At 67.1% G+C, this 12,974-nt stretch overlaps 7 protein-coding genes across 7 annotated transcripts in view; 3 read left to right on the top strand and 4 right to left on the bottom strand.

Annotated features, from left to right (window-relative positions):
- The window catches only part of AMT3 (ammonium transporter channel family), a 2,824-nt gene extending 747 nt beyond the window's left edge, over nt 1–2,077 (top strand). Inside the window, exon 3 of the mRNA XM_003061905.1 lies at nt 103–2,077. Coding sequence (XP_003061951.1) covers nt 103–1,874 — 1,772 coding nt within the window. The 3' untranslated portion in view covers nt 1,875–2,077. The remainder of the gene's footprint in view (nt 1–102) is intronic.
- Nucleotides 2,078–2,172: 95 nt separating this feature from the next.
- On the bottom strand, nt 2,173–3,379 carry MICPUCDRAFT_51684 (uncharacterized protein; the record flags this gene model as incomplete). The annotated part of the gene is made up of 2 exons (XM_003062107.1): nt 2,173–3,137; nt 3,292–3,379. The coding sequence occupies 2 exons, from the start codon at nt 3,377–3,379 to the stop codon at nt 2,173–2,175; spliced, it is 1,053 nt and encodes a 350-aa protein (XP_003062153.1).
- A 164-nt stretch (nt 3,380–3,543) lies between these two features.
- MICPUCDRAFT_28890 (uncharacterized protein) lies at nt 3,544–8,938 on the top strand. Its single transcript, XM_003061906.1, has 3 exons — nt 3,544–4,085; nt 4,259–8,016; nt 8,062–8,938. Exons 1-3 carry the CDS (start codon nt 3,774–3,776, stop codon nt 8,735–8,737), a joined length of 4,746 nt encoding a protein of 1,581 aa, XP_003061952.1. The 5' UTR covers nt 3,544–3,773; the 3' UTR covers nt 8,738–8,938.
- A 50-nt stretch (nt 8,939–8,988) lies between these two features.
- Nucleotides 8,989–10,017, bottom strand: MICPUCDRAFT_51686 (uncharacterized protein; the record flags this gene model as incomplete). The annotated part of the gene is made up of 1 exon (XM_003062108.1): nt 8,989–10,017. One exon carries the CDS (start codon nt 10,015–10,017, stop codon nt 8,989–8,991), a length of 1,029 nt encoding a protein of 342 aa, XP_003062154.1.
- Nucleotides 10,018–10,134: 117 nt separating this feature from the next.
- On the top strand, nt 10,135–11,133 carry MICPUCDRAFT_51687 (uncharacterized protein; the record flags this gene model as incomplete). The annotated part of the gene is made up of 1 exon (XM_003061907.1): nt 10,135–11,133. The coding sequence occupies one exon, from the start codon at nt 10,135–10,137 to the stop codon at nt 11,077–11,079; it is 945 nt and encodes a 314-aa protein (XP_003061953.1). The 3' UTR covers nt 11,080–11,133.
- A 71-nt stretch (nt 11,134–11,204) lies between these two features.
- On the bottom strand, nt 11,205–11,843 carry MICPUCDRAFT_35562 (uncharacterized protein; the record flags this gene model as incomplete). The annotated part of the gene is made up of 2 exons (XM_003062109.1): nt 11,205–11,334; nt 11,509–11,843. 2 exons carry the CDS (start codon nt 11,841–11,843, stop codon nt 11,205–11,207), a joined length of 465 nt encoding a protein of 154 aa, XP_003062155.1.
- Nucleotides 11,844–11,920: 77 nt separating this feature from the next.
- MICPUCDRAFT_69959 (uncharacterized protein) lies at nt 11,921–12,973 on the bottom strand (the record flags this gene model as incomplete). The annotated part of the gene is made up of 2 exons (XM_003062110.1): nt 11,921–12,157; nt 12,347–12,973. 2 exons carry the CDS (start codon nt 12,971–12,973, stop codon nt 12,026–12,028), a joined length of 759 nt encoding a protein of 252 aa, XP_003062156.1. The 3' UTR covers nt 11,921–12,025.
- Nucleotide 12,974: the final 1 nt, after the last annotated feature.

The following is a 12,974-nucleotide window of genomic DNA, read 5'->3' on the forward strand; positions in this document are numbered from 1 at the left end:
GGATGTCGCGCGTCGCGCGCTGGCCCTTGAGCAGGTCGGGGTTCAGGTCCTTCTCCCCTCCCCCCCCGCCCACCCCCCACCGCCACAAAAACCAACCCGCAGTCTCCATCCGCAACACGAAGAACATCCTGTTCAAGAACCTCATGGACGTCTCGTTCTCCACCGTGTGCTTCTACCTCGTCGGGTACGCGTTTCTCTACGGAGGGAACTCGTCCTTCATCGGCGGCACCGCGTTCGCGCTGCAGTCCCGCGCGTTCCACGGCAGCGACCGCTCCGACGACGCGGAAGCGCTCCGAGGCGTGAACTACGCCAAGTTCGTGTACGCGTTCGCGTTCGCGGCGACGGCGACCACGATCGTCTCCGGCGCCGTCGCGGAGAGGTTCCGATTCAAAGCGTACGCCGTCTACGGCGCGTGCATCACCGGTTTCATCTACCCCGTGGTCGCGCACTGGGCGTGGAGCGACGATGGGTGGGCGTCCGCGATGAGGTCTAAGTCCAACGGCCTCCTGTTCTCCTCCGGGGTCGTGGACTACGCCGGGAGCGCGGTCGTGCACGTCACCGGCGGCCTCGCGGCGCTTCTCGCGTGCGTCGCTGTCGGCCCGCGCGTCGGGCGGTTCAACGGAAACCACCTCGTGGAGATGCCGTATCAGAGTCCGGTGTTCCAGACCCTCGGGACGTACATCATGTGGTTCTGCTGGTACGGCTTCAACTGCGTCGCTTCGACGTCGTTATCCGGCGGTAAGGGGGTCTTAGCGGGGCGGTCCGCGGTGAACACGACCATCGCCGCCGCGTTTGGCGGCGCGGTGACGATGCTCATGGACTCGTACGCGAAGCATCAGAAGCTCGAACCGCGACGTATGAACAACGGGATCCTGTGCGGGCTCGTGTCCATATCCGGCAGCGCGGGTCTGATCGAGCCGCACTACGCGGTGATCGTCGGGTCGGTCGCCGGGATCGTGTATCCGACGGCTTCGAAAATTTTACTTCACAAGTTCAAGGTGGACGACGTCGTGGACGCCGTGCCCGTGCACCTCGGCGGCGGCGTGTGGGGGCTCCTCGCCGCCTCGCTGTTCACGTCGTCTCGGGCGTACCTCACGAAGTACGACTCGTACGTCGACGACGGCGAGACCCCGTGCGGGTTGTTCATGGGGTGCGCCAACTCGGGCGCGATTCTCGGGTCGAATTTCGTGTTTTTGCTCGCGCAAGTCTCGTGGGTCGTCGTCACGTGCTCGATCGTGCTGTACGTCATCAAACGACAGATCGGTCTGCGGGTGAACCTGGACGACGAAGTCAAAGGCCTGGACCAGTCCCAGCACGGCGGAAGGTCGTACACGGAGTTCCAGACGACGGTGTTTAAGTTCAAGACGGCGAGCGGGGCGGAGCACTCGATGGAGATGCGCGTGAGAGCCGGCGACGCCGCGAAGTTTGCGATGGCGCTGAGCGAAGTCATGGAGGGCGCCGCGGGGGGCGTCGCGGACGTCGGTCCGGACGACAGCGTCAAAGGTGCGAAAATATCGCGGGTGTTCATCAACAACCAGCCCGTCGAGAGCGAGTCCGAGAGCGACTACGGGAGTTCGCAACACTCGAAAGGAAGCCGCGGCGAGAGCCTGAGGGCGGCGAGCGTGTTCGCGCAGATGGGGATTCAACCCGTCCCCACGTCGTCCTCTGCGGGAGCGGGAGGGGACGTCGTCCTGAACATGCCCCCGTCCGCGCTGAAGCCCGTGCGAGAGGAGTGGAGGTCCTCCCCGGACGATTCGCCGAGCCGGGACGAGGCCGAGATGAAGAAGAAGAAGAAGAGGGACAAGAGGTCGGACGGTCGGGGGCGCAACGGCGTCCCGCTCGACCCGTTCGCGGACGCTCAGAACGCGGTGTGACACGCCGCGCGGTCCCGGCGTGTTATCCGCGACCTTCCAGCATCCAAACTATCAACGGCTCCGCAGATGGGGGCAAGTAGACCTTCCCCCGCATTTGTCGCTCAGAACGCGGTGTATTAAGCCGCGCGCGGTCCCGGCGTATTATCCGAGACCATCCTGCATTGATGTGTGCGTTGTGTATACGATCCATTCACACCTACTATAATTAACGCTCTGCTACGTACGTCGCGATGACACGACGACTGCTAAAAAGGCATCGCGTCGCGTCACGTCGTCGCTTCGCGTCGTCACATCCTGTCTACATCTTCTGAAACACGACGACGAGCGTCATGATCCCGCACATGACCATGAGGAAGTAGATGCAGATGATCATCCGCGAGTTCTTCTGATGCGTCTCCGCTTTTATGAGCTGCTTCCGCCCGTCGTCCACGGTCATCGCGACCTGCTCGCAGTTGTAGTCGATCCGGTCCAAGATGCTCCCCTGGTCGATGATCAACACGGACAGGTCCTTCATGACGTTGGACAAGTCGTTGACGGATTCCAAAATCTTCATAACCTCCTGGTCGCGTTCGAAGGACATCGCCTCGCTCCTGTCCACCCTCTGCAGCTGCACGTCCGTGAACCCCATGTCTTGATCCTGCGCGGACTCGTCCCCCCATCCCCCCCCGCCACTCCCACTCCCACTCCCTCCCGCGGCGTCGACGAACCCGAAGACGTCGTCCACGCCCCTCGCGCCCGGGCCGCGGTCCTGCTGCGACTTGAGCCGCGCGAGGTAACTCCGCTGCATCTTTCGAAACTCCATCGACAGCGCTTGGAGCTCCACCGCGAGCTTCCTCTGCACGTTCTTCACGATCGTCGCGTCCTCGCGCGTCGTGCACACGCCCGGGGCGGACAGCCTCTGCAGACGCCCTTCGCAACGTTTAAAAAGCCGCGTCGCGTCTTGCGTCACCATCTCGACGACGTGGTCGTCCGCGCCTCCCATCTCGTCGAACGTGGGTAACAACGCCTTGGCGTGCGCGGCGGCGAGCTCTTTGATCTTCTCTTTGATCCTCGCGATGTCCCCCGACGCTTCCTCGCTGAAGTCGACCCACGCGGGAGGGAGCGACGCGCCGCGGCCGCCGCGACCGCCGCGGCCGTCCGGGATGTCGATGGCGACGTCCCCGCCGCCCGCGCCCATGCTGCTGCTGCTCTCGATCGCAGCCTCTAACAGGCGCGTCGACGCGGCTTCCCTCCTGTGATCGATCTCCGAGTCGTCGCGGAGCGCTGCGGGGGGTTGGACGACGGGGGCGACGTCAGATCCCGCCGAGGAAGGGTTCGTTCGCGTCACAGAAAACGAGGAGTTTTTCGGGGTGAAACGAACGAGCGAGACGCGCGCGTCGCGACGTCGCGGCGGGGCGTCGCGCGGGCGGGGTCGCACCGTCTCCCCGACGCGCTTTATCGCGCATCTTGATGAACTTGTCCGTCAAGTTCCGGTACGCCCCGAGGTGCGAGCTCTGGGACGCCATGATGACGCGCCGCGCGCGGGTGCGAGTGCCGTGCTATGCGCGTACTGTAGAGGGGGACAAAAAATGCGACAGACTGGCGCGGCCAAATCACGCGACTCGCCGGCTGTCGAGTGCCTCTCGCTCTCTTCGGAGCTTCCGCTGTTGACGCGCCACAACCGCGGACGCTTCGCACGGCGCCTCGCTTCGACGCGAGAGCGTTCCCCGCGGTCGAGAACGCGCGTTCGACACGCGCGAGCGAACTCGCGCTCGGTTCCCGCGGCGGCATCCCGCGCGTTCGTCGCGTCGTCTCGTCGGTCGCGCGGGAGGAGATCTCGAACGTCAAATCTCTCCTTCAAACGGCCGGGACTCGAGACGGGACAGCTCGCCGCGCGTCCGCGTCCCCGCACGCCGCGCGATGACCGAAGCCGCGGCGAACGCCATCGCGGCGGGGGTCAAAGTATGGGTCCCCGACGCGGACGAAGCGTGGGTGTCCGCCACGGTGACGTCCGTGGACGGCGACGACGCGGTCGTCCAGGTCGCGGGCGCGAAGAGCGCGGAGGCGGCGACGCGGACGATCCGCGTCCGCGAGTGCAACCTCCAGGAGAGGGAAGACCGCGAGGACATGGTGAAGCTGAATTACCTCCACGAGCCTGGGGTGCTGCACAACCTCGGGAACCGATACGGCCTGGACGAGATCTACACGTACACCGGGTCGATTCTCATCGCGGCGCGTCCCCGCGGCGGCGTCGCGCGCGCCCTCGCCGTCCCCGTTTTTCCCTCCAACGGCAAAGTTTCCGTCTCTTCTGCTTTCTCGTCTCCCGATCGATCGAACCCCCTCGCCGACCGACCGACTAACGCCTCGTCCCCCCCGCGTCCCCGTCTCGTGTCCTCGATCCCCAGGTTAACCCGTTCCAGCGAATCCCGCACCTGTACGACCACCACATGATGGACCAGTACCGAGGGACGCAGCTCGGGGAGCTGTCCCCGCACGTCTTCGCCGTCGCGGAGGCGGCGTTTCGCGCCATGTCCAAAGAGAAGGCGTCGCAGAGCATCCTAGTCAGCGGCGAGTCCGGCGCGGGGAAGACGGAGACGGCGAAGCAGATCATGCAGTACCTCGCGCACATGGGGGGAAGGTGCGCGGACGCGGACGGCGGCGAGACCGGCGGCGACGGCGACGTCGAATTCGACCACGCGAGGCCGGTGGAGCAGCAAGTCTTGGAGTCCAACCCGCTCTTGGAGGCGTTCGGAAACGCGAAGACGGTGCGAAACGACAACTCGTCGCGGTTCGGGAAGTTCATCGAGATTCAGTTCGATAAGCACGACCGAATCTCCGGCGCGGCGATCCGGACGTACTTGCTCGAGCGCTCGCGGATCGTCAACGTCGACGACCCGGAGCGAAACTTTCACGTCTTTTACCAACTCCTGGACGGCGCGTCGGACGACGAGCGCGCGACGCTGCGTCTGAAAACCCCCGCGGACTACCACTACACGAACCAGAGCAGCTGCGCGACGTTAGACGGCGTGGACAACGCGACGGAGTACGCCGCGACGAGGCGCGCGATGGACGTCGTCGGGATCGAGAAGCGCGAACAAGACGCGGTGATGCGCGTCATCGCGGGGATCCTCCATCTTGGCAACGTCGACTTCAAACCGATCGACGGCGCCTCCGACGACGGGTGCGAGCTCAAGGACGCCGCGTCCGCGACCGCGCTCGAGGACGCCGCGGCGGTGATGATGGTGGACGCGTCGCGGCTCGAGAAGGCGCTGAAGACGCGGACGATCGCGACGCCGGATGGCGCGATCACGAAGCCGCTGGACGTGCACGCGGCGCTCAACTCGAGAGATTCGCTCGCTAAGACGCTGTACTCGCGTCTGTTCGATTGGCTCGTGGCGCGCATCAACGTCAGCATCGGGCAGGACGCGAGCTCGGAGTGCTTCATCGGCGTGCTCGACATATACGGCTTCGAGTCGTTCAAGACGAACTCGTTCGAGCAGTTTTGCATCAACCTCGCGAACGAGAAGCTCCAGCAGCACTTCAACCAGCACGTCTTCAAGATGGAACAAGAGGAGTACGAACGCGAGGCGATCGACTGGTCGTACATCGAGTTCGTGGACAACCAGGACGTGCTGGACCTCATCGAGAAGAAGTCCAACCCGCCGGGCATCATAACCATGCTGGACGAGGCGTGCATGTTCCCGACGACGACGCACGAGCAGCTCTCGCAGAAGCTCTACGCCGGGTTGAGCGACAACCCGAGGTTTAAAAAGCCCAAACGAAGCGTCACCGCGTTCACGTTGACGCACTACGCCGGCGAGGTGACGTACGAGAGCGATCACTTCATCGAGAAGAACAAAGATTTCGTCGTCGCGGAGCACCAGTCGCTCCTCGCCTCGAGCGGGATGGAACTGCTCGTGGGTATTTTCGACGTCAAAGCAGACGCGGCGTTGAAAGCGGCGGGGGGCGGCGGGCGGGGGAAAAACGCGATGAAGTTTTCATCCATCGCCGCCGGGTTCAAGACGCAGCTCGCGGAGCTCATGGCGAAGCTGAACCAGACGAGCCCGCACTACATCCGGTGCATCAAACCCAACCAGCTGAACAAACCGATGGTGTTCGAGAACGCGAACGTCTTGCACCAGCTGAGGTGCGGCGGCGTGTTGGAGGCGGTTCGGATATCGTGCGCGGGGTACCCGTCGCGAAAACCCATCGAGGAATTCCTGGACCGGTTCGGATTACTCGCGAAGGACAAGGACGCGCTGTTCAAGCCCGGTCTCGAGGTGGACGTCATCAAGAGCATCTTAGCCGACGCCGGGTTGTCGTCGTGGCAGATGGGGAAGACGAAGGTGTTCCTCCGCGCCGGACAGATGGCTGTCCTCGATGTGATCAGGCACAAAGCGCTCAACGACGCGGCCGTCTTTGTCCAAAAGTTTGTCCGGAGAGGACAGAAACGGAAAGCGTTCCTCGCGACGAAAGCCGCGGCGAACTGCGTCGCGCGGTGGACGCGCGGGATGCTCGCGCGCAGGCTCGCGAATCACATCCGCCTCACGAACGCGGCGACGAGGTGCCAAGCCCGCGCGCGGTGCGCCATCGCGGTGCGCAAATTTCACGCGTTGCGGTCGGCGACGGTGCGGATTCAAGCGCACGCGCGCGGAGCCGCGCAGCGCGCGCGGTACCGCGTGCACCGCCAGCACGTCGCCGCGACGAAGATTCAAGCGCACGTGCGCATGTGCGCGCAGAGGGAGGCGTACGTCAGGCGTAAGAAGGCGTCCGTGACGTTCCAGTGCGCGTGGAGGAAGAAAGCCGCGGGGCGGGAGCTTCGCAGGCGCAGGCACGAGCAACGCGAGACCGGGGCGCTGCAAAAGGCGAAGAGCGAGCTCGAGAAACGCCTGGAGCTCGAACGCGTGAAAGCGGAGCTCGAGCACAGACGCCTGATGGAGATGGAAGCGAAGCGCGAGAAGGAAGCGGCCGAGCACGCGGCGGCGATGGAGGAGATGCGCGCGGCGATGGAGGCGGCGGCGACGGCGGCGGCGAGGGAAGCGCGTCGCGTCGCGGAGGAGCAAGCCGCGCTCGAGCGCGTCGAAGCCGCGAGAGCGGAAGCCGAGGCCACGGAGGCTGCGCGCGTCGCGGAGGCGGCGGCGACGTCCGCGGCGCTCGACGCCCTGCGCGCGTCCGCGGAGGAGACGGCGAGGGCGCTGGAGACGTCCAAGGCGAACGCCGCGGCGGCGCTGGCGGCGGAGAAGGAAAACGTCGAAACCCTCGCCGCGCGTCTGAAGGCGTCCGACGAGGACAACAGAGCGCTTCGAGAGCGCGTGATGATGCTCGAGAACGAGAACGCGCGCTTGAAACAGATCGCCAAGGAGAACGTCATGGCGATGACGTCCATGAAGGCGGCGGACAACATGAAGACCCCGACTGGCCCCAAGACGACTCTCGCGGCGGGCGCGGGCGTCGACGGCGGCTTATCGCCGCCGACGCCGGACAGCGTCACCGGGCTCACCCCGCCCAGCGCCGGCACGGAGCGCGACATCGAGCGACAGCAGGCGGAACTGGACGCGAAGCGCGCGTCGCTCGCGAACGCGCGCGCGAGCGCGGAGCACGACGTCCTCCTCGAGGTGATCGACCGAGCCTCCGACGTCGGCTTCAGCGGCGGGACGCCGATTCTCGCGTGCGTCGCGTTCCGGTCGCTGCTGCACTGGCGCGTGTTCGAGCTCGAGCGCACCGGACTGTTCGACAGGATCATGGGCAACATGTCCGCGGCCGTGGAGGTGACGACGGACGACAACGCGAAGCTGACGTACTGGCTCTCGAACACGTTCACGCTGCTGCATCTGCTGCAACGGACGCTCAAGACGTCGGGGGGCGGGCTCGGGAGCGCGCGGCGACGCAGCGCCGGCGTCGGGATATTCGAGCGGTTCAACAGCCGCCTGCGGTCGTCGCCCGCGGGTAACAGCGCGGGTAAGGACGGGGGCGAGCCCGTCGGCATCCCGGGCGTGCGACAGGTGGACGCCAAGTACCCCGCGTTCTTGTTCAAGCAGCAGCTCACCGCGTTTGTCGAGAAAATTTACGGGTTCCTGCGCGACAACGTCAAGCGCGAGATCACGCCGCAGCTCGGGTCGTGCATCCAAGCGCCGCGGCTGCGCGGCGGATCAGGCGGCGACGCGTCTTCGCGAAGAGGCGGCCACGGCGGCGGACATGGCGCGCCGAGGAGTCCCACCGCGAACCAGCTCGGCCCGCAGTTGGGGACGCACTGGAGGACGATCCTGGACTGCCTCGACGACCTCCTCGCGGTGATGAAGGCGAACCACGTCCCGACGTTTCTCGTCCGGAAGTTTTTCACGCAAATCTTTTGCTTCATCAACGTCCAGCTGTTCAACGCGCTCTTACTCCGCCGCGAGTGCTGCTCGTTCAGCAACGGCGAGTACATCAAGACGGGCCTCGCGGAGCTGGAGAATTGGCTCATCGAGAGCAAAGACCACACCGGGAACGCGTGGGAGGAGCTCCGGTACATCCGCCAGGCTGTGCAGCTCCTCGTGATTCACCAAAAGCCGAAGAAGACGCTGAACGAGATCACCCTGGAGCTGTGCCCCGTGCTCTCCATCCAGCAGCTGTACCGGATATCCACGATGTACTGGGACGACAAGTACGGCACGGAGACGGTGTCGCAGGAGGTGCTCGTGGCGATGAAGGAGCTGATGATGAAGGATCAGAACACGAACATGTCCAACTCGTTTTTGCTGGACGACGACTCGTCGATTCACTTCACGATCGACGACATCTCGGGGACGATGTCTTCGATCGATCTGAGCGTCGTGGAGCCGCCGGAGGCGATGCGCGAGAACCCGGCGTTTCGATTTTTGATGGACGCCGTCGGGAGCGAGTGATGAGCGCAGAGGTCGAGGCGAGCGCGCGCGCGAGAGCGAGAAGGAGGGGATCACGGTTAATTTCTTTTTCTTTTTCTCGGGAGGGAGGGGTGGAGGCGATGGTGGACTGATGTCTGGGGCGAGCTAGCGGTGCTTTCATCGATCATCACGACGTGAAAGAATCTCTACTAGGGCTACGAACTACGAGCATCCTTTCCGGTCGACGCGCGCGCTCCCGCGTTTGTCGGGGCTAAGACGTGACTACCAGACTATCACCGCGGGAAAGCGAACACCGAATGCTTCGGCTTCCGACCGTCCGCGACCCCGTTGAAGTACAGCAGATCCCCGAGGACCGCGTCCCCGAAATCGCCCTCGTACGTCGTGTGCAGCGCGGGCACGGTGAGGAGCCCGCGCAGCGGCGACGTCTCGCTCGTGTCGAGACGCGCGAACGCGCACCGCCCCGCCGCGTCCGCGGTCCATAATATATTTCTCCCGGCCGCCGCCGCGGGCGCGAACGCGACGTCCGAACCGCGCTGACAGTTCCCCAGAGCGAACGGGAAGTCCGCGTCGTCGTACCGCGGGTACTCGAGCGCGTGCATGAGGAGGCCGACGACGCCTCCGCGCCCGCCGCTCGCGCGAACGAACACGTGCGCGTGAAACAGGTCGTATCGCGACAGTCGCGCGGCGGCGGCGCCGTCGCCGTCGCCGTCGTCGTCGGAACAGCGCGCGGCGCGTCGGAACAGCTCGGCGACGTACGCGTTCGCGGCGCCGCAGCGCATCCGTCGCGCGCCGTCCGCGCGCGGCGTCGGCGTGAGCTCGCACCCGTCCGCGAGCGCGTTCTCGTAGTCGGGCACGCGCAGCCGTCGCGGGTGCGTCGCGTCGCGGAAGGGGTTGCCGCTGCCGGACCCCGACGATGACGCGCGCCCGCCCTCTCCCGACGCCGCGTTTGTCATCAACATCCGCGTCAACGACCTCGGGACGCGCGAGGGCGGGAGCGGTATCCGACGCAGGCGCGGCTCGAGCGCGGCGTCGCGTTCGAACATCGCGCGCACGACGTCGCTCGCGAGCGCTTCGCGACGCGCGGGAACCCACGCCTCGCCCGTCGCGTCGTCGGTCGCGCCCGCGTCGGTGGCTCCGACGCGGACGCTTCTTCGCGGTGCCGACGGGGACGGGGACGGGGACGGGGACGGGGACGGGGACGCCGGCGCGCGCGGGACCGCGGCGCGCGGTCCGGCGGTGGCGCGCGAGGCCGCGCGCGCGAGCGACGGACGCGACGGCGCGCGCGCGAGCGACGACGCCATCGCGCCCGGGGCTTACCTCCGCTCGCGCTCGCGGGACTGATGATTAGCGAGTGACGGCGAGATCGAAAGTCCTGTCGTCGCGTCCAGTTCCGCGCGCGCCGCGGACGCTCGCCGCCGATGACGTCGCGGTCGCGCGTCGTCTCCCGCGGCGTCGCCGCCGCCGCGGCGCTCGCGTCGCGTCGCGCGTCCCCCGCGCTCGCGCGCGCGTCCCCCGCGATGAGCTCCCGGCTCGGCGGCGGCCGCCACCGAGCGGACGACGACGATCGCGACCGACGCCGGCGTCCGATCGATCGCGGCGCCGTCCTCGACGCAACGCGCGGGTTCGCCGCCGCGTCCGCCGCGCCGCGATGGACCCCGACGGCGGGGTCCTCCTCCTCCTCCGCCGCGTCGTCGTCGTCGTCGTCGTTCTCGTCCTCCGCGGCGGGCTCGAGCTCGAGCGACCAGACGACGACGCCCGCGACGAAGACGAGCGTCGGCCGGCCGTCGCCGTCCGACGGACTCGAGACGCGCGTCCTGTACCGAGGCCCGTGGCTCCTGACGTTCCGCGCGCTCGTCCGCTTCAAGGTGTTCCAGCTGATGGGCTCCTCCGCGGCGATCGTCCCGCTCGTCGCGTACCTGAACGACGACCCGCTGAGCGCCGGGACGATGGCCGCGGTGGGCGGCGTCCTCGTCGGCACCGCGGCGTCGTCGTACGCGTTGCAATTTTACGCCGAACGGTTCGTCGGGGAACTCTCTCTCGTGTGGAAGGACCCGGCGCGACCGGGGGTGAGGATAAGCACGCTCGACTTTTGGGGGAACAGGGTGAACGAAGACGTGGACGTAACGTCCATCGTCCCGCCGTTACGAGACGCGAGCGAAGACGCGCTGCACGAGATGGCGCGCGCGATGTTCGTGCCGTTGGAGCTGACGGGCGGGCCGGAGAAGCAGCACGTGCTGAGCTTGCGTCACGGGGAGCTGCGGGATAAGACGCGGCTGTTTAAGCTGTTGAGCGGGAGGGAGGTAGACGTCCCGAGCGGCGGCGGCGGCGGCGGCGGCGGCGGCGAGAAGAAGAAGGAGAAGTAGCGTGGCGAAGGAGGCGAATGGCGATGAATGAAAGAATGAATCCCGTTTAAAATACTGTAGTACGCCGACGCGCGTCCCCGTCGCCGCCGTCCTCCCCGCGTCCGCTCCCCCCCACCCACCCCCGCCTACCACCCTACGAACTTCCCACACGCGACGCCGATGAAGACGCCCAACCCCATCCCCGCGAGCACCTGCACGGGCGTGTGCCCGATGTGCTCCCTGAGCGGCTTCTCCTGAATCGCGCGCGCGAAATCCCTGAACCCGGCTTGCAGGTCCGGCAGCTCCGCGCCGCCGTACGCCGCGTCGGCGTCGGTCGCGCTCGTCAGCAGCGCGACGTCCTCGTCCTCGCCGAGCAGCGCGCCGATCTCGCTCGCCGCGCTCTGGCGCGCGCCGGTCGCCGTCGCCATCAGACGCTCGCGCGACGTCGACGACGGCAGCCCGCTGACGAGCGAGTTGATCGCGGCCGCGTGCCGCCCCGCCTGCCTCCTCACCCCCATCGCGTCGTACATCACCACGAGCGCGAGGACGACCGCGCAGCCGAACCCCGGGTCGGCGAGGCCGACCTGGCACCCCGTCCCCGCGGCGAGCGCGGCGACGAGGGCGCTGTGCGACGACGGGAATCCACCGGACGCGAGCGCGAGCGACGGGCGCGCGCGTCTCGTGCGCGCCCACTCCGCGAACGGCTTGAGGAACTGCGCGACGAAGACGGCGATGATGGCGGCGACGAGGCCGACGTTGTCGAACACGGAGAGATCGGCGGTCATCGCGCGCGGCGCGCGCGACGCGACGACGACCGGACGACGACGCGACGCGCGGAGGAGTAATGGACGACGAGCCGATTCTGTCCTGTCGGTGCCGCGTTCGTTTCAGAGCTAACATCGAACGCCGCGCTGGGCTACCTACGCTATCATACCTACGCTTCGCGCGACCACCGCGCCGACGTCGCTCACAGCGTAGACTCGTTCCACTCCGCCTGGCATTCTAAACATCTCACCAGCACCTTCGCGTCGTCCGCGGCGTCCTTGTTCCCCCACGTCTCCGACTTGCCTAGGTCGCGCACCTGCCCCACGCGCAAATACTGGGGACGGGGACGGGGACGGGGACGGGGACGGGGACGGGGGCGCGTCAGTCGGCGTCGCGGTGGGCGCGTCGGGGATCGTGAGCGAGGGATGGGCGGAGAGAAACGCCACGCCGCGCGCGCGCGCGGTCGTGCGGGGACCGCCGGGCGGGGTTAACGACGCGCGCGCGCGAACAGAACAGAACGCGCCTGACATCGCGTCGAGCGGCAGTGCGCGCACGCGAACGCGTCCGTCTCCGTCGCGCCGTCCATGTTCGTCCGCGTGCGCTTCCGCGTCAGCCGCTCCTCCATCTTCTTCCGCGCGTTCCGCATGTCCTCCGTCGCGAGCTCGTCCGGGGTCATCCGCGCGATCGTCGCCGGCGCGATATCCCCCGCGAGCGCGCCGACGCGCAGCGACTCGTTCTTCGCGAGGTTGAACGCGATCGAGCGCGCCCTCGCGCGATACTCCCCGTTCGACGCGTCCTCTCCGTGCGCCTCGAACAGCGCCCTCTCGATCTTCACGCCGAGCTCGAACAGCGGGCTCGGGTCGCGTACCGCGTCGCCGAGGAGGAGGACGATCTTCGAGCGCGTGGCCGTGTCGTTCGACCGCGCGCGCGGGCGCTCACCTTGGGCGCGATCGGCTTCGGCGTCGTCGTCGTCGTCGTCGCGCGCGGCGTGCCTTCTTTTCCCACCACCCTCCGACGATCCGCGTCCTCCGCGCGGCGCGGCGTCCTCGTCGCGCGCCGCGAGGGTCTCGATCGCGTCCAGGGTCTCGAGCTTCGGCGGCGGCACGGCGATCACGGCGTCGACGTCCGCGGTCGCGCCGGGCGAGGGCATG

This window comes from Micromonas pusilla (genome assembly GCF_000151265.4).
Source record: "Micromonas pusilla CCMP1545 genomic scaffold MICPUCscaffold_11, whole genome shotgun sequence".
In the NCBI taxonomy this organism is placed as follows: domain Eukaryota; kingdom Viridiplantae; phylum Chlorophyta; class Mamiellophyceae; order Mamiellales; family Mamiellaceae; genus Micromonas; species Micromonas pusilla.